The sequence below is a fragment of the Vespula pensylvanica genome, chromosome 2 (assembly GCF_014466175.1).
Source record: "Vespula pensylvanica isolate Volc-1 chromosome 2, ASM1446617v1, whole genome shotgun sequence".
In the NCBI taxonomy this organism is placed as follows: Eukaryota; Metazoa; Arthropoda; class Insecta; order Hymenoptera; family Vespidae; genus Vespula; species Vespula pensylvanica.
In genome coordinates this window covers 11,125,935-11,146,389 of record NC_057686.1, presented here as the reverse complement: position 1 = coordinate 11,146,389, position 20,455 = coordinate 11,125,935, and the positions used below count along the sequence as shown (strand labels likewise).

The 20,455-nt window shown below is 37.3% G+C and overlaps 1 protein-coding gene and 1 long non-coding RNA gene across 19 annotated transcripts; both read left to right on the top strand.

The window, feature by feature from the left end:
• The first annotated feature begins 435 nt into the window (after positions 1–435).
• LOC122627129 (protein alan shepard) lies at positions 436–19,111 on the top strand. 18 transcript variants are annotated; one of them, XM_043807985.1, is made up of 13 exons: positions 436–867; positions 2,265–2,687; positions 10,265–10,804; positions 11,360–11,440; positions 12,144–12,358; positions 12,445–12,503; positions 12,724–12,869; positions 16,990–17,147; positions 17,237–17,390; positions 17,483–17,677; positions 17,990–18,082; positions 18,334–18,497; positions 18,610–19,111. In XM_043807985.1, exons 2-12 carry the CDS (start codon positions 2,631–2,633, stop codon positions 18,481–18,483), a joined length of 1,848 nt encoding a protein of 615 aa, XP_043663920.1. In that variant the 5' UTR covers positions 436–867; positions 2,265–2,630; the 3' UTR covers positions 18,484–18,497; positions 18,610–19,111. The 18 variants fall into 18 exon arrangements, with proteins under 18 accessions (XP_043663920.1, XP_043663919.1, XP_043663931.1 ...); XM_043807984.1 differs by having other exon boundaries at positions 1,553–2,687; XM_043807996.1 differs by lacking the exon at positions 436–867 and adding an exon at positions 15,073–15,078 and having other exon boundaries at positions 1,121–2,687; positions 12,445–12,497; positions 12,724–12,815.
• LOC122627132 lies at positions 3,829–8,704 on the top strand. Its single transcript, XR_006326791.1, has 2 exons — positions 3,829–3,948; positions 8,534–8,704. It is a non-coding gene; the product is annotated as an uncharacterized LOC122627132 (long non-coding RNA).
• Positions 19,112–20,455: the final 1,344 nt, after the last annotated feature.

Below are 20,455 nucleotides of genomic sequence, written 5' to 3'. Positions count from 1 at the left end.
TCCCCCTCCCCCCCTTTCCCGTTCTCTGTTCCTCTCCCTCGTTCATTCCGAGCTTCCCCTCCTTAGACCGTCGTCGTCTCATCGGCCGTCGGCTCGTCAAAGTTCGTCAACATTCGACCATCTTCGGTAACGCTCGGCTCTACACGTTCGCCAACCGCGACAAACTAAAACTCATTTGCGAGATACAGAAAACCCCTTCCATTCCGTTAGCAAACGAATTCTCTCCATCCTCGTTGAAAGAATAGAGTAAAGCAAAGTTCTCTCTCTGTCGTGCTTTAACGAGTTCATGACTCTCCATGCGTGTTGAGTGGCGGCCATGCAGACAGGTGCGGCCGCTGGAACCCCACGACCGGTGGTAGTGCGAACAGCGCCGCCAAGCGACGACTCTTCTCAGTTTCGGACAAGATGGGCGAATCTCGCCGGGCAGTAGCTTAGACTCTACCTACAAGACAACACAGTTTAAATGTTTCCTAACGAGAAGTAACGATTAAACATTGTAATTTATTTTATTTAGAGGGGAAACAAGCTATATATTTTTGTATCGTGCCGTTATTAATAGTGCTATTCCCGGAATTCGTAAAGAATAAGGGGGGAGAATCGAAGAACAGAAAAGAGAGGAAACGGAATCCGCGAGTGGCGAAAGAACGCACGGACGCGACGGACAAGGGAAAGTACGTAAAGGATAAAAAATAGTGCTATCGTTCGGCGTAAGCGACGGAAAGCAAAGTGGTGCTGGCATATAACGAAGCACGAGTAGGAAGGTAATACAGTATACGGAGTCTGAGGTGATATTGCGACGCCTGACTAACGACGAAGACGGTCACAAAGGCGCCGCCGCGGACCACAACGGAAAGATCGACGAGGAAGGTTGGTGTATACGAGACGACGAAGGAAATAATCGTCGGGACAATTAAAAAGCGGAGGAGAAAGATTGTATCACGAAGACACACTGGCCGTCGCTAAGGCTGAAATCGACGGCCAAGTAGGCGGATAATCTCGCGTACTTTTGCTCTCTCTCTTTCTCTCTCTCTCTCTCTCTCTCTCTCTCTCTTTCCCTTGCAACTCGTTCGATATCTTTCTTCTTTCTCTTTCTCTCACACTACCTATCTTTCTTGCGTTTTCTCTCTCTCTCTCTCTCTCTCTCTCTCTCTCTTTCTTTCTCGTACGCACACGTACAATTACACATACACATTTCGTGTCCGCTCAACGCGGCTGGCCTAAGCTTTCGCCGGTATTGTGCGTGTGTTAAACAACGACGTGCAGTAAAGTGTAAAAGAAGTATTAGTAGTAGTTTAGCAGTAGTAGTGTGAAGAGTGTACGATCGACACACCCTCTTGACGCTCGTCATCCGTTCGCATCGCCATCGGCTCGGCTTTCTCTACCCTTTTCTTCCTTCGTATTTCTCCCTCATCTATCATTCTTTCTGTCTTTACATATCTCGTTCTCTCTTCTTCGCACACTCGCGCATCTTGCGCGCGTATGCTCCCTCGAATACATAAGTACGCGTATCGAGTACCTATACCTATATACACACACATATACATTCTTACAGCATCGTACGATAGCAGACAGAGCGCGCTGAGGCTCGCGCGCGCGGCTCCTCGTCCCCTTCGCACCGTCCGTCCAATCTTTCTCTCTCTCTCTCTCTCGCTCTTGCTCTCGCCCCTCCTTTCCTCCGTTCGTACCTCCATCGCCCTTTCCACCGTCCTCCTCCCCCACTCCTCGCCACGGTGCAAAGTGATTTATCGTTCTCGCTCGTCGCGTTCGGTTTCGTCGGTGCGTTAAAGGCTCTATTGTGATCCCCGTAACCATACGCGCCGTACCACCGACGTCTCTTCTTCCTCCTTTACCCTGCACCATTCCCGATTTCGTCTCTCCAGACGATAGCCGTCCATCCAGCCGGTGGCGAGCCACCGCGCGTCTCGTCTCGTCTCGTCTCGTCTCGTCTCGCCTCGCTCGTCTCGTCTCGTCGCGTCTCGTCCATTACCGTCCTCCACCTCCTCCATCTTCTCCTCCATCTCTGGCAGTGTTGCCTCCCCCTCTCACTACTAGCTCGACTGTATCCCCCTCTTCTGGCGCGATTCCTTCCCCCTCCCTCCCCTCTCCTTATTATCGGCCGTGCGATCAGGGGGAGTACGACACGAGATATACGACATTCCGCCGAGCCGTGCGACGGTGCTCTCGGCCGCGTCGTGGCGCGCGTGGCATCGAAGGGTGGAGGAGAGCGGGCACGTGAAGCAGCCGCATCTTTTCCGTGTACGTAGAAAGCAGCAGCGAAGCCGAGGAAGGTGCGCCCAAGGAGCTGTTTCCTGCTATTGCTGTCAGGGAGGGAGAAGGGGAGGAAGAGCAACGAGGCTCGTCGGCGACCGATTTGCCAAGACGAAGTGCACGCACTCGCAGCGATAGTTAGTAGTGGCACGGCAACCACCACACCATCGTCACCACCATCGTCAACATCTTCGCCACCTTCTTCATCATTACAACTGTTATTACCGCTACTTACTACGACTACTACTACTACTACGTTACTACCAGTACTACTAGTTTAGTACTACTACACAGCTACAGTTACAACCACTATTACCAGAGCATCGTTGTTCCAAACCTGCTAGGAACTACATACCGCTAGCATGTCCGTCAGAATGGAAAACGTTGCCGCGCCGAGAAAACTCAACTACAAGATGATGGTGAGTATCATTCGCTTCTACTTCTCTCTTTCTCTTTTTCTTTTACTCTACTTTTGTTTTTTTATCTCGCCCCTTTTCTCCTTCTCTCTCTCTCTCTCTCTCTCTCTCTCATTCTCTCCGGCGCGCGCGCGCGCGCGCTCTTCTGTCTATTCCCGCTTTCCACTCTTCTCCCGCCTAGAAAAAAGTGCGGCCGTGTTGCGCTTTAATCGAACACGACGTGGTTCGTGGTGGTCATCGTTACAGGGAGCATTTTGTTGCGTTGCCGGTCGCTCGAAGGCGTGCGCCGCCGCGTGTCATCGCGAGCGCACGCGCATGCACATGCACGGACGGATGAATGCCCGCTTGTACATACGTACAATATATATATCTATATACATATTTTATATATATTGTGTGTGTTTGCGCGCGTGCTCCGATGCTATGTCGTGTTGTCTTCGTCGTCTTCGTTGTGTTGTGCTGCTAGGAAACGAACACCCAGAACAAGCACGAGTGGTTTTCTGTAGAATACGCAGTTTTACCATGGGGGCGGCCGGCGGCCATGGAACCGGCGTAGTTTGACAGTTTGCCGCGGGGCGTCCGTTGCCCCACCCAAGCTCTCTCGTTCTCCCTATCTCCCACTCCTCCCTATCTATGTTACTACTTCCGTGCAAACCTAACCTTTCTTTTCGCTCCACTCCGCGCGAGTCTTTCTCTCCGCGGCGTGTCTCCTCTCTTTCTTTCTTTCCTTCTTTCTATGGTGATTCGTGGGATGCGATTGGTTTCGTTTGAAATTCGAACTGCTGACTCAGTACCGTTTCATGATTTCAAATGACATCGAATCGATTAAGATTTGGTGGAAAATCGTCGCGGAATTGAATATTTATTCGATCGGCGAAATGTTAGAAACGAATTTATGAATTCTTTTTAATACACTTACGGGGAGACTCGTCTCGTTGATACGTCAGTGTCGTCTCGGAGGATCGTTCCGATTGGACGGATTTCAGATGCATCCGAAGATGCGTTTCCACTCTACGTACGTGTTAGTGATCCGTGCCACGCGTTCGACTCCTTGAGGCGAGGTCAAGTTTTAACTTTAACGTATACTTGTTAATTAATCATCGGAATCGTTGTCGCGACAACGTGAACTTCGTGTTTGATGTTATATCGAACGAATTTTCTACGAATGAGATACGAGCGGAACACGGCCGAAGAAACGTGCCGGAAATTCTCTTCGTTTGTCATCGGTCGGACTCCGAGTTCGTGTCGTGCGACTTGATCAAGGGTAATTTATAAACGTATTCGTATATTTAAATTTAAACCATCATTCCAGTACTTTTAAACTCTATTAAGAATTTTGCGATAAACGGTAGTCTAAAGTTTGAACGTGCGATTTCGAAAAATCTTCCATATGTTAAAATTGTATCACGCTTCTCATTAACGAGTCTATTTAAATGGAAATGTTTAATATATTCGACTGCATTATCCTTGTCGTTGACCGACTCAAATCAGAGATCGTATTTTTAGTAAGACCTGACAAGAGAATCTTCACTTCTTATCGACGTATTTTTATTCTTATATGATCTACGATCTTTGATCCCATTGTTCCCTATCAACGAGCGTTCCTCTTAAATATAACTCGTTTGTTTTCATTCACTCGTTAATTCTTCTAGAACGAATAAATGCAAAATTAAACAATTACGCTGACGAAAAAACTACAAGTTCACGTAATGTCATCTGTTTGATTTTCGTAGAATGACTAATGGAATAGAATATTTAGATACGACGATCACTTTCGATTGACTTTGGACGATATCATTCTCAAGGGCGATCAAAAACGAGCACCTTTTTTTTTTGTTGTACTTTGAACTTTTGAATTTCTCAAGTGCGCGATTACTAAATCAAATATACATTAAGATTAGAATTTGTCATGTTTAAATAGTATTCACGTAATTCTAAATGCATATGCATTAATGTAGAATCTATTTGACTTTGTTATTTCTAATTTTTCGACATTAAGAATATATTTTTATACACGAATGTAATTATTAAATTAAATCGTAGATGGCGCTGTTTTTTTTAATCGTACGAAACAATGTCCAAAGGATAGTCTACACATTTTACATTTTTTTCGTGATTTTTTTTTATTTTTCTTTCTTTTCTTTTCTTTTTTTTTCTGACAATAATTTACGAATTAATTTATATTTGTAAAGATACAATGATCGGCTTGAACGAGGTTAACGAAGTATATATTTGAATCGATTAAAAAATATTCTTATTTCTATTCACAATTGTTTTTCTTTCGTCTTTTTTTTTTTTTGCTTTTTTGTTTTTAAAAAGAACATCTTTCGAATTTGTGTTTCTAGCCTGCTTTCATTTATAGGTTGTTACAAAATAGTAGAAAGTTTTCGAATTCTTTTTGTCTCTTTGTACAAACTAAAGCGAAGCAATGGTAAAGGCAAAAAGGAACAAAAAATGTGTTGTCGTTCATCGGCCTTGAAGTGCGTGCACTCTCGGAAATGAGTCACGGACGATCTACGTTGCTCTTTGTTCGGCATTAATACGTTACCCCGAAGCGTTTTTGCATTCCATGTTCTATTTTACACCCACGTCTAACGCTACCACATTCCGCGAAATAATCTTACCAAGCTAACGAATAAAAAAAAACTTTTAATTCGATATCTTTTTTCCTCGTTCAAATCATCTCATCGTATGTTGTTATTAACTCGTTTATACGGCGTGAATTTCCTCATAAAGATTTTCAATATTCTAACATAATTTTTGCTTCTATAAAATTCGCGAATTTTCGATTAAATTCATTAAATATAGAAAGGATAATGCGAGTGAAAGTATATATCGGTATGGTTATAAAAATATGAACGATAACGTTTATGTATTTTCGCGATTTGTCTACGATAATTACACATTCATTCGTACGTATAGCGAAATGTTGTTACTTTCGCTACTTTCGTATTAGTCTCGTTTAAAAAGTTCGATAGAGAATCCATATCGGCTGATGAAAATATAAGGACACAAACCGGTCTTTAATCCTCGTTGCTATGGATATCACGTATTTCGGAATACGATGAGTTTTCCCGTCGCGCATGCGCGTGGTCATTAATGTCGTGGATATGTGGACGCCATGGAAAGAGCGCGGAAATAAAAATGCTGTAAAAAGAGATTACGAATATAACCTGCAAAACTTAGAATTTCTTATTGATCGTTAAGGTGATTTAAACGGTCTCATAATTATACCTGTAAGAACACGTGTTGGATTAGAAAGATCGATAGAATTTTTAATGTACTATTTTTCGAAAAGAATGTATTTTTTGTAAAATGCAAGAATACACGCGATGACAAAAATTAGGACCTACTGAGCAATGTGAATGAGAAATGTGTGTGCGTTTATGGTCGGACTATGAATCTCACCTAAATACGTGTATCAATCTTTATTACTGTCTCATACCTGAGTACTCCCGACACAGTATTAAGACGTGTACACACGCGTGCACGTAAAGCTTGCATGTGAACGCACCCACGCGCGAAAGAACGCGTGCTCGCACGCACACCCGGATGCCATTCACAAAGTTCGCAAGGCGCTATCCACAACGGTATCCGGTGACGTCACTAAAGTCAAGGTCGTCTGAACCTCGCTCTCGCCACGTTCCTTCATTTCCGTCGAACTTCTTCGCGATCGATTGTCTTTTCCCGGTAGTCGCGGTTTTTGTTTTTAAAATCGGCCTTCCAGCTGATGACTAAAGACTTCTTCGAGCTTCTATCAATTAGATATTGACTTGATTCAAAGAAAACAGCAAACAGATGTAATTAATGATTATTTAAGGAGAATATTATCCTCTGGTTTATTTATTGAATGAAAAATGTTATCGATCGGATCGTGGTATTATTGTTGATATCGAAATTTTTTTAATTAGTTTTTTGATATTATGTTTTTAAAATCTTCTTGCCGAGTAAAACGATAAATATCGCACTTGTTTCTCTCGTTATGGCCGATACGTTTTGTAACACGAGCGAGTTCCCGATTTGGCGGCTGAATCGTACGTCCGAAGCGCGATCTAGACACGAAGTTCAAGGTCTATAGCCTAGATGTGTGCTCGTCAAGGTCCCTCGCGTGCCATTTACCTTCGTTACATCGTGTGACGCACGGACATGCTCTCTGTTTTATCGATCTTTTATTTTCTCTTTTATACAAACTGCGAAAAATGATGCGATATATATCGAGATCGTTAAAAAAAAAAAAGATATACGTTCCTATTACCACGAGGATCGTCGTCGTCGTCTTCGTCGTTCTAAGAGATTCTCTTTGAAAGTCAATTAATATCATCGATCGATCGTAACATCGAACGAGGGTTCCCATTAAGAGAACATAGCCGGATATATACATATCTACGATTTCACGATTCCAAGAGAAAGCGTTGTATCGATGGAAAAATGATTGCGGTTTAAAGAATCGAAAAGTAGAAAGCAGTTGATCGCATTTAAAATATCAGATTATTATTCAAGTATCTTTCGACAAACGAGTTAGTTTGAGAAAATTTTGCCGAAACGTATGTATGTTGTATGTATGTATGTATGTATGTATTTACGGACGGATGGATAGATCGGTCGAAAACTTAAAGTTGTTGATATGTCGTGAGGAAAAAAAAAGGAAAAATAATTTGGTTGAATCGAAAGATTATAACACATATTCTTGACACTCGACGATAAAAGACGAGAATGGCGGCGGTGGTGGCGGTAGTGGTGGGGGTGGTGGTGGTCACGATGGCGGTCGGGGGCAATGGAGGGAGGTGAGGGTAGGAGGGCGTTGTGATCTAAACGCGGGCGGAGGGGAATGAACGGTGCGTGAAGAGGAGGTGGTGCAGTGATGGTGATGGTGATGGTGATGGTGTGATGGTGATGGTAGTGTATAGTGGTAGTGGAGAGAGGAGGCCACGGTTGATCGAGTCTGACTTAAAGTCAACGAACTTGCGATCATATAACAATGTATCAGAGCAGCGCTACCGGTCTCGACGATAGAATTCGATTCAAACTGTTTAATAATCCATACTTATCGGCTAAGTAAACGAGTATTGTCACGGAAAATCGTCCACAAATTTTCAATCCGCAACTGACATAATATTTATATGCTGATTATATTGTATATATCATTCAATATATTCCGAATTATTTCGCTTCTGCATAATACGTTTTAACTTACCGCGCCAACGTACAACTTTCACTGTGATTCTAACCTCTCTTTGTCAACGATATCTCGATATCAGATCGTCATACAATTCGTGTTCAATATAGTTATTTAATAACGTTTTTATTTGAAGAAAGGGTTATTACTTATATTTTTATTTATATTACCAATGCGAACTCGCTTTCTCTGTAACTATTTCAAGTAGGTTATCACAATCGAATTGATAATTAGAACGAGCTACGATTACGATGAATAATCGACGAACAGTCATCATCGATTATCATCTTTTAATCGAACATTGACTCCAAGTTAGGTATACGCATTGTACAATTGCGAATATTTTGTTATTTCAACGTTAAAACTTAATTATCCTTTAATTACTCGCCGTTGTTCGTACCTAAGCGCGTTAATGTCAAACGTAGTTTAATTATTTCTAATAGTATGTGATTAAGAGATAATTAACTTGCGCTTTTCATCGCATTACACACACACATACACATATGTGTGTGTGTATATGTATATATATATATATCGTTGTGTGTATCTTTTCGTTTCGTAGAATGCCTTCTTTCCTAAACGATAATTACTCCCTATAATTAGATACGAAATTTTATTTTACATAGCCCTGTTAAATCATTATTACATCTATCAATTTGCTTTTCTGTTTCAGGTAAGTGTATGATATATAAGAGACCAACGTCGGAAAGATTTGCATTTCCTTGTCGGAAGTAAGTTAAGATGCCATTTATGTGTTCGAAAGTAAGGTACAAACGTAATTTACATTTATATTTTAGTGATACAACGAGGAATGCTGTAAATAAACACAGATAAGATGCTTTTATTTGGTTTGCTAATTTTTTACTATTATTATTATTATTATTATTGTTATTATTTTATTTCTTTCTATTTAACACGATAAAACATCTATATCATAACTCTCGATTTCATTATACGCATATTTTCATATATTATACGCGTAGTCCTAGAGTCAAGTTGCTGTATTCAATAAGAAATGAATGTAATATACAGAAGTCGAAGTCCACAGGTCAGTCCAGTACCATTACGATCGTAATCAAAACAAGATGGAATTTTTGAATGTGTCGAGTCGCGCTTTATTTGTATATACCAGTATATGCATATATTACATACATACATACATACATTTATACAATCTACCTTGCTAGAGTAAAGGCTCGCATTTAAAGTAATGGTGTTATTCAAGATATTTCTAGAGCGTAAGCGTGCATGTGCCATATACGTGAGGAATTTCGACGGAGAAGCTTACATTAGTAACATCAGATGTGTGTATTGAATGTAAATCTAATACAACGAATTACAATGTTGCAAATATACAATCATAGGCATTGAATAGAATGGTAAATTAAATGTTTTCAATTAGATACAATGAGAAAAGCGCGTTAACTTAGAATGTGACTTTGAAACCATTTGGCGTAAAGTTTCGAATTCAAATTCCGAGAGAGTGTTGACAAATATGGAAAGTATGTTTGAAAAAAATAAAAATAAAAGAAATACAAAAACAGAACGAAGGGTGAAAAAAGAAGAGTATAACGCGACTACGTGGTAAGCAGGAAGTAACATCCGGTCGGTATATCACGATACTCATTTCACACGTCGTGTTCTCTATTTCATGGTTGTCCACTAGCTGCTACGTTGCCTGCATGCCGTTCAATCGAACCGTTGACATTTAAACAGTAAATCATCCTCCGTGCCATCGTTTCTTTAACTTTACATCATGCGATAAATATTCTAGAAACATATATCGCGCGTTTTTTCGAAGAATATAATCTGGGCCACTGGATTGAGCGTTAATATCGGAGAGAAATATAAAAGTGTCGAAGAATCGCGCTAATCGGTACGATGGAACTAGAAAAGAATACGTGGTTGATGTCTGCAGAGAAATAAGTTAGAAGAATAGCTAGCTCTCTTTGGATAACAGCAGAAAACATGTTGCTTATACGTACAAGTCGTATACGAGTTCGAGTTTTGATCAATCGAACGTATGGCCTTGCCGATTACAAGACTCTGCAATGAGAGTCGTCTCTACCGGTAAAGAGGTTCGTTATGAATCGGCGTGTGGCAAATAGATTCAACGTTCATCGAATGAACTCGATCGTATCGAAAAATGTGGAGAAACGGATGAAACGATCTCGGGGAAAGTGTAACAGAGTCGTTCGATCGTCGCGAGGAAAGGCAATATTAGATGAGATTAGTCGAACATTATCGGGTAATAATAGGTTAGACGTTACGAAAGGAAGAGAAGGGAAGGGAAGGAAGATCGGAAGGAGGTGATTTGTTCGATATGTCATAGAAGTAGGAGAGAGGAAAGGGGATAGATAGTGTATTTGATCTCGTGGTGGTATCTCGCTTGGTCGTTTTTCAGGGGACAAACGGTCCACGGCCAACATACGTCGGCGCTAACAACGGTAACGCCGGTGGAGGCGGTGGAGGCGCCAACGCCGGAGGCGTGGGCGTGGGTCCTACGAGCGGCGGCGGCGGCGGCGGAGTCGGTGGCGGAGGCGGCGGTACTACGGCTGGTAGTGGCGGCGGTGGAGGTGGCCACGGGGGCGGCGCTGGCGCCGGCGCCGGCGGCGGATTGAAGGGCAACGCGACGGGAGGAGCGGCCGGGGGCGGCGGTGGAGGTGGTGGTGGTGGCGGCGGTGGTGGCGGTGGTGGCGGTGGACCACGAGGAGGGAATCCGGTGCAGTACCGAGCGAGCGGCGCCGCCGCAGCAGCTTGGGGCGCGGCGCCGTCGCACGCCGCCGCGGCTGCGGTGGCAGCAGCGGCCGCCTATCCGCCTTACACCCGCTATCCGAGTGCCGCCGCGGCGGCTGCCGCAGCGGCACAGGTACCGGTCGGTGCGCAACCGTTACCGCCCTCTGCCAACCCTTACGCCACCGCCCCCTACGCTCAGCACGTCTCGGTGAGTACACTCCCATGGCGGACTGTCTTCTTCTCTACTTCTTCTTCCTCTTCTTCTTCTTCTTCTTCTTCTTCTTCTTCTTTCTTCCTCTTCTTCTTCTCCTCCTTATTCATCTCGTTACTTTCCATCCCACGATGCACGATCTCCTTATTACTCTTCTTCTTTCTCTTTTTTTTCTTCATCTTCTTCTTACTATCGTCTCAGCACTCAACTCTTCTCTCTCTACGCTCTCTCTCAATTGCCCTACGTTTCTACCACTTCTCGATGTGCCGTTCTTCTTGCTACTAATTTATCGACTCGTGCACTCGGGATGCGCGAACTTACAGTCGTTCTATTGCGTACCGCCTTCGACGTGCACGCCTCGATACGAATGTCGGACAATCTTCTATCTACTACTGCCTAATGGATCCCTCCTCTTTCCTTTCTATTTCGCGAATCGCGCTACTCGACTGTGTAACTCTCTCAATTGTGATCGTTTCTATACAATTCATCGTCTATAAATGATTCATTTGTTGTCGTTGCCGCCGGTTACTCCTTCCTCCTTACTTTAATCAGGCACGGTGCAGCGCTGACGCGGGGTCACGGTCACTCCGGCAAGTGTCGTCAAACTGCAAGCGAAACAAATTTCCCAGAGACGTACGTACATTCCACGCAAGATACCGCTAAAGAAAATTTATTGTGATCGTATTCCTTTTCGCGAGACTCCTTTGCCGGATTCATGCTTCTTGCTCTTCGCGCACGTTTTCAGTTTGATACATACGCGGACACAACCGTTTTGTTACATATTTCCTTTTGTTATTTTTATATCCATTTTTCATTCGAACATCACACACATCGACCACGTATATCAGTTATTTCGATTCTACGATAAGTGTTTTAATTGTTAACATAATGCAAAGTATATTATGGTGGATGATTATGAAGTATATTCGACGAAATCAAAGAATTGAAGAAAGGCGTGTTCTCTATAATTTAGTAAATTCTCTAAAGTGTTAAATTCCCACTAGTCGACGATGACCGTAAAGAGATAACCTCATTGTCGGAACTTGCCGAATCGCGGAATAACGTCGAGCCACTCCTCCATCACTGAATACCGTTCCTGGCTTTAGCTGTATGTTTAATACATTATCTGCTATAAATATTATGCATTATTTTCGATGAAATTAAATCAAAATTGCAAAGTGGAACAAGTTTCAATAAAAACTAGGCTATGTTCTTTCTAACATCTATTTCTTTCCTTCCTAGTTTATTTTACACTTAGTTCCTTTGATCACTTAGATAAGTAATAAAGAAATGAAGATGTGACTTTAATAACGCCAAATTTGTTTCATCTACCTAGTATGGTGGACAACGGGTACCTACAGCCTCGTCACCAGCCAATACTACCAGTAGTTCTAGCAGTGCCACTGGCAGTCAAAGCGGGGCAATGAGCACAAGTATGAGTAATAATGCTATGCAAGGGCAGCAGGCGGAACAGTTATCGAAAACAAATTTATACATACGTGGCCTCAACCAAAATACAACAGATAAAGACCTTGTTAATATGTGTTCTCAGTACGTAAATGATATTTTACTAATAGATGAAAGATTTAATTATTCGTATAATATAATTGCTATATAATTGCTAAAATTCTTTATAGGTATGGAACTATAACTTCCACAAAGGCAATATTGGATAAAACAACAAATAAATGTAAAGGTACTTACTTAAATCATGCTAACTATTATAAAATCGCTTGCATTTATAATTTTTTTTTTTTTTTTTTCTTTTTTTTTTTCTCATTGCTAGAAACAAATATTATCCAAATTTTAAATATCTCGTTGCAAGTTATCGCCTTTTCTAAATATAAACATGAAATAATGCAGTTTTACACAGATTTTTTTTATAATCTTATCTTCATAATCAAATTGTTTTTCAGGTTATGGCTTTGTAGACTTTGAGTCACCGGTGGCGGCAGAGGGTGCTGTGAAAGCACTGGTCGCCAAGGGCATCCAAGCGCAGATGGCGAAAGTGGGTATCTGGTTGCTCCGTAGACTGGCAAGTGTACGTTGGTTGTGCATGCAAGTACAGTAATACCAGAGTAACAGTAAACCTCTTTTTCTTTTTCTTTCTTTCTCTTTCTCACTCAATCTGATTTTCATTTATTCTCCCTGTTCTTAATCCATCTGTCTTCCCTCCAAATTCTTATCCAAATTCATATGTGTATCATATAGCTAATAATTCTCTCAAAAATTCTCTCTCTTTAATTGTGTTAAACAACAGGCAATTATCTTAGTTCCATTATGAAAAAGTGATATATAGCACATGAGTACCATGGATTGCATTATAATTAAATTTATTAGAAGATAAAAGTGATCATGTGACAAGTATTACTATCCAACACAAAACATTTATCACAGAATGTGCGATGTCTTATTTGCACTGTATACTGCCTTTTGTATTTCATAATTTAGAATTATTACGTTTTCTTTTTTTTGTTTTTTTTTTGTTTTTTTTTTTGTTTTTTTTTTTTTTATAAAACTTACTTTATGGATGTGTTTTGATAAAACTTACTTTATGGATACTTCAACTACAGCATAACATATTTTTATGCAATACAATTTTATATTCATCAATGGTTTTCTAATAGAATATTTTATTACATATGATCGATAATGAAAGGAATGTACTCATGGGCATCTATATGGAATTACAACTTCATTTATGTTTTACCAATATTTTTCTCTCCCTACCAAGACCTATCTCACTTGTCTAGAAACGCTCTTTTACATTAATCGGTTCTGTCTATTATTCTGTCTTAAATACCTACAAACCTATTGATGCTTGCTGCTGTGCCTCGGCCACAAATTGCTAATATCGTTGTATCAATATTATGATGATTTTTCAAAATTACATCTATTTAGTCTACTTTTAAACTTCTATCAATTATTTGTTACACTAAAGTACTATTATTGATATTTCTATTGAAATAATTAGAAGTATTTTATACAGTTATTACAAAAATAATCCATTTAAAAAAAATTAAAACATTTTCTGTGTCGCCAAATATTTCTTTTTTTTTTACAATACAACATAATTTAGTTTTGTATCAGTTCATTCTATGAATAATTATTATATAATATTCTATATTTCAATAAATAAATTAATTTATATATAAGTATATCTGTGATATCAAATATTGATAATTTTAAATCAAATGAAATCAATAAGTTATTTAGAATGACATTAAATAAATATCTTTCAATTTGGCCGTGGTAAAAGCAGAGGGTGCCACAAGCAGCTGTGATGATGTCGTTCGCATGTGATATGATACGACTAAACAATGTGTACCCACTATTAACTATACTCAGGGTACACGGTATACTTACCATTCAATGGTGCTATGTGAAGATCAGGTGCTATCTTACCCCTGGGGTGTTGGTTGGCTCTGATTGACACACTTGGCTTAAATAATGAAGGTTTAACCAGCACACCAATAAATTTGTAAACATATTCAAGGATTATTTTATAAGATTCAAGTACCATGAATTCAAAATAATTATACAATGTTTTATGGTTACCTGAATCATGGACTTCACATTCTTGACTTTGCATCAATATATGCTCCTTTTAGCTTGCAATAGAATCTTACCTTCAATGAGATCATTTATTTAACGTATCATAAAAAGTATGTACATCTAATAATCTGACTATTTATAATTTAATTAGCTATTCTTATTGAAGCTAAACAGTGTATACAATTAAAGAAGTATATACGTTATTTTACGCTAAAGTATTTGAATCTTATATATTTATGTATACTCGCACTTGATCAAAATATGAATCGTTTAGTTAAAGTATAAATATATTAAAGTACTTTATTATACAAACATACGCACACACATACGTACGTATGTACTCATGCATATTGATTTATGTGTGTGTGTATGTGTGTACATATCTTTATATATCCATATGTGTATATGTATGTAGAATGGCCCTTTCAAAAGTAATGTCACAATTAATTTTCTGTATCAACAAAAAATATACAAAACAAAATAGATAGTTAATTATATCTTAGAAATATAGAGAAATAATTCTAATGATGTAAACAATTTTTGGTGAATCTGTTTATCATCAATCTTCGTCATGGAAGAAAAATATTTATTAGAAATAATTGAGACATTAATTTTAAAAGGGACATCTGTATACATACATAAATGCCATCAGCTTGGCTTATATCATAATATTTTCATTATTTGTTCTTTTGTTTTAATGCATTCGCAAGATTGAAGTAAATTGTCGTAAAGTATAAGTATATTCAAGTAATTGTAGATTTGATTGATACTTGACAGAAATGGTGAATCTCAAAATATGCTTGAGGGTGCATAATAATGATTTTAAATTTAGTTTAGCATACACTCGTGTTTGTTTCAATCCTTCATTTATAAAATCATAAATAAATACATAAGCATGAACACATATATGTATGTACTTATATATATTTACATACATCATATGTTTTCTGAAATATAGTCTATCACAGTCTTTTTTGTGAAAATCAAACTATATACACGTTGCAATGCCTGTGCTTTGCCTTTTGCTTTCTTAAAAAAGAAAATGTCATATGTAACTGATGTAATCTGTTCCTATTGCTTTCAGTGTATAAAAAATGAATAGAGGAAATTTGTCTACATATTTGTCAGTAAAATCGTACGTAAGGTTATGATTAATATATAAATACAATCTAAACACACCTATGCATATGCTTAAATTTCTATCACATTTTTGAATTCTCATTTTGAAGGTGTTGTATTAAAAATGTGAGTTAAGAAGCTCTTGCATGTCAGCTAAATTGAAAAAGGCATATGAATGTAATTGATTAAAAATTTATATTCATTTTTTAAAAGAATTTAAAAGTGTATGCATTATATAAATACGTTGTATATACGTTCTATAAGATTTTAACAATCAAATATAGTAACTTTCATTATTGTTAAAATATTTTTTATCAAAGTAAATGATTTATTTATTTATACTAGTTTAATATATTATTATTCATTATTTTTGTAGTCAGATATGATATTCATATCTTATATTTTATATAGTTCATGAAATATTTTTATTTTCTATTAGTTCATAAACATTATTGTATTAGTTCATAAAACTATACGTCAATGTCATATCAATATCAAATCATATCAAATTGCAATGTGTTTTAATGAAAAATAGAAGAAATCATTCACACAAGTCTCTCTAATTGAATATTTAAGTATTGCTTTTTCTCTAAAGTACAGAAAGATTGTAAGAAACACCAGTAATTTTTGTTATTATAAATTGCAAATTATTATCAGAGAATACAAATATCAATGATGTACCTATCTGTGTGTGCATGTTCTGATCTCAAATTAAAGAATCTAATCATATATCAAATAATGAAATATGTGGTATGAGTTTAGTAAAAAAGATATCAAAGCATCTATAAAGCAAATTTAGAGAGCCACCAGAATGTGGAGAAGCCTAATGCCATGAAGCATGATAACCTTTCAACATTGAAAACAATAATTATTGTCTTAATTCATATTCAGTCATTTCTGATATCTGTCCATTTGCATTCTTGCGATTAGTCCAGAATAATTACTCCTTAAATAGCTTACTAATTTTTTTTGTAGTATCATTGTTGTAGACATACATCATGTTTTAATAATGAATATCAATAAGTTAATGTACAAAAGATATACAATTTTCAACGTGATTTTATATTTTTGCCAAGATACATTAAAAATATTTTAATACTTATAAGTTCAAAATTGTTCATATTGTGTGTGCCAAATGATACCAGATACAGCTTTCAAAATAATCATTTTAATTTTTCAGATCAGATGTATGTACACACTGTATATTACACGTGAAATTATCATTTAGTATGTAATAAGTAATAGAATATTATAACAACTCTATATTATATCTTTATTTTTTTTAATTACCGTTTTATATAATTATGTATATTCCATAAGAAATTTAATTCAATTTGTCACCCAAATAAGGATAAATATGATCGAGTATAATTTTAAGTAAAAAAATATACTGAAGTACATACATGATGCATATCTGAAAAGTCAAAATGATAGTAATTCGTTAAGATGCTATATTTATAGTAGTGAAATATACAATATGTTGCATAGTATTTTTACTTTCTTCTCAGCAACAGGAACAGGATCCTACAAATCTGTATATCGCAAACCTGCCATTGAACTTTAAAGAAAACGATGTTGAAGGATTACTTCAACAATATGGACAAGTCATCTCGACTCGCATTTTACGCGACACCTCAGGACAAAGTAAGGGTGTTGGATTTGCAAGGTTAGTACATCTCAAATTAGTAAAAATATACGTACACTATTAATTGTATATTTTAAAATAATTGCAAATGTGTATTATCTAAATTTTAGAATGGAATCCAAAGAAAAGTGTGAGCAGATAATTCAAATATTTAATGGAAAAGCATTACAAGGAGCTAAAGATCCCTTGTTAGTTAAATTTGCTGATGGTGGTAATAAGAAAAAATCAATGTATAAAAGTACAATGTGGAGAGACACTGGAGAAGTAAGTATATAAATATATAATAGTAATAGTATATAAATATGTGTCAAATTTAAGCAGATTATTATAACGATAATTAATTTTTTTATTACCAGAATATGACTATGAATTATGATGCAAGTGGAGTTGGTCAAAATGGTGTTGCTACAGCTCATATGTTACCTACAGCAACTTTAACTCAATATGGTCGTCATTATGGTCAAGCTGTCCCTGGCTATAGCGTACCAGGAGCTCCTTGGGTCACACCATACCTCGTGCAGCCCGCGCCTCCTCATATGCAACAGGTCGACGTGAGTTTTTATAAGAAAAGTTTTTCATTTATTTGTTCCAGAGTTTTTCATTTATATAGATTCTATTCTTATAAAATTATTAATATTTGTTACAATATAAAACTAATAATAGGTTACATTTATTTTTGCATAAATTATAACATACATTTATTTTTGAATGTCATATTCATATTATGTATGATTATCTTTTACAATTTATTTTATTATTGATAAATCATTATCTATTTTAATATCGTTTTCACTATCAAATATATGACTTTAGTATTGTTTCTTATTGAAATTTTATTTTTTGTTTTGTTTTTATTTTTACAGATGATGCCATCTGCCGACCCTAGTAATCCTCAATACAGTATAATTCCTCAGCTTACAACGCAAATGTCTACAATGCATCTTGGCACTGGTTCCGTAAGTAATATTAATTTTTTATAAAATTCTTTGTCATTAATATAACGCTTCTAAATATACATTATATAAAGCATTTCTAATCAAGTGGTTCTTACGTATTTAGCAATAATATGTTTCGAATGACTAACAGAAAATTATGATGAGGTTAATGTATTTTTACAATCTGGCTATAATATTTAATTAATATAAGAAATCCTTTATAATCCTTATATATGTGTATATATCTAAATAATAGATTTATCCTGTTTCAGTATATAGCAAGTCCTCATCCCTATTCTTATACTACTTATCCTCCACCTAGCATTATCCATCCAATACCACTGGGCGATTCTGAACAGACCAGTAATGCAGCATCTCCTGATGATTCTTACCAACAGTACCAAGCTCAGCAGCCCAAGTAGGATACGGTTTATAGGTTAGTAATATGTAGTAATTATTAACAATCATAATTTCTTAATTATGATTTTTGATACTATGTAAAGTTATTTTCAATCAGCGTTAATAAATTTATATTTTCTAATATACAGATACGAATATGCTGAGGGCTACATAAGTTAGAAACGATACACATGCTGAACACAAGGGATTATTATTAACGAAGAATAGAATGAGATAAATACATAACATAAAGTCAGATAAGATTCTTCCTCATGATAAATTGACTTGCCAGCCATCTTTTATACATTTTATCCATCAGCTAAATAGGTGAAAGTAGTTAATATTTTGCAACGAGTCAAGAAAGGATATTGACGTAATATGGGGTATGAGACTGGCGTGTCTTCTACATGTTCGACACTAGTTCGACTCTTTACACTGTACCAGCACATCATACGACAGTGACAAACTGATATTTGCAATGAACAGTTTAGTGTCAAGCTGATAGGCTTCCAGGATAACTTTAGGTATTACATATACTAAGGAGACTATGAGTCGAAGCTGAAGGCTCGAGAATGTGAATAAATATTTTAACAAAAATGTAAACTATGAAAACGCTGCTCAGAAATATACGAAAGAGAATTCTTCCCAAGAGTAATAATAATATAATATTAATAATAAAATAATGATATATAAGAATAATAAGAATAATAATATACAGAGAGCACTTCCAATGCTAGAGTTGATAAAAATTCAGATTCAGTATGGTTGTAAATCAGTACCAACCGGACTTGTGCCAGCTGGCTGGCCGGTGGCTTGGCTGTAAGAGAAGGGAGATACCATTCGCGTAACGAATTTCAACGACGTGCGAAACTCCTCATTCACAGCACATGCTACTCCACCCGCTTACCGCACTTTTATCGGTTTATTTTCGTTCAGACATTCCAAGCCAGGCACATGTGTGTACTGCCACGTGGATATACCTTAATCTAATACTTCTACGACTATATTTCACGTTCTGTTTTAATCACGAACGATACATTTTACTAAGAAAAAAAAAAAAAAAAGCAACACATAAGAGAGGAAAGCTTTGTTTCTAAAAGTCTTCAGGATTATAATATACAATAATTATTGCACGTGAACGAAAAAAACATAGTACTCTTTAGAGAGTGTTATATTTATGAGTACAGTTACTATGAATCGATATCAGTTTTAATTGTACAGTGAATACAGATATTTTTTTTAGAATTGTGCCTTTTCAGACAAATCCACTTAGACAGGGATATGCTGAAAAATATTATAATATATTTTTAACATCGGAATGTAAATGTGAAACCTGAGCCAAATTTTGATCTTCTAGTTAAGAGAATATAATTGTTTTTGCGTTGTAGCCAGTTAATCAACTACGTTTGTTTTTGATTATGAATTTGATAGATTTTGTATGTATAGTTGCCACTAACGGGATTGGTAAAATGAAACATCAGGTAGTGTTCGAGGAGTTGCTTAGAGAAAGAAGAAAAAAAATAAAGAAAAGAAATCAAACGGCGGATTCTTGTAATCGAAACGCGTGCCGCCCGAGAATCTTAGTAAGCTTTGTTACGACGGGATATGATAGTTAGAGTGTAAATTAATTTATTATATCGAACGAACGAACGAATAAACGCGATACTAAATGAATGAAGATAATGAACGAACGATGGGGCGGTAGCGAAAAAATAGGCGAGGGATTTCGGTGAAGTGTGGAGTGGTGTGTAAAACGAAATATATGAGAAAGATTCTCGAACGACGATGGTATAGAAAAGGCGGGGGAAAGAAAAAAGAAAAGGTTCTCTCCCTATGTTTTCCTACCTCTCTCCGGTCGTCGTCGTACATCCGGAAAAGTTTCACGTCGTTGTCAGACTTAGGATCGAGTCGAGAAACGATTTAGCAGAAAGCTTTCTACCAAATATGCGAGCTACGAGTGGCTCATGTGACATGTGGCGGACAGGTAGTTAGATA

Excerpts from the sequence above, each read along its gene's own strand:
- LOC122627129 (XM_043807985.1), top strand. The coding sequence starts at position 2,631 with ATGTCCGTCAGAATGGAAAACGTTGCCGCGCCGAGAAAACTCAACTAC. Across the intron at positions 10,805-11,359 it reads CCTACGCTCAGCACGTCTCG|GCACGGTGCAGCGCTGACGC; the intron begins GTGAGTACACTC and ends TACTTTAATCAG. Across the intron at positions 18,083-18,333 it reads TGCATCTTGGCACTGGTTCC|TATATAGCAAGTCCTCATCC; the intron begins GTAAGTAATATT and ends ATCCTGTTTCAG.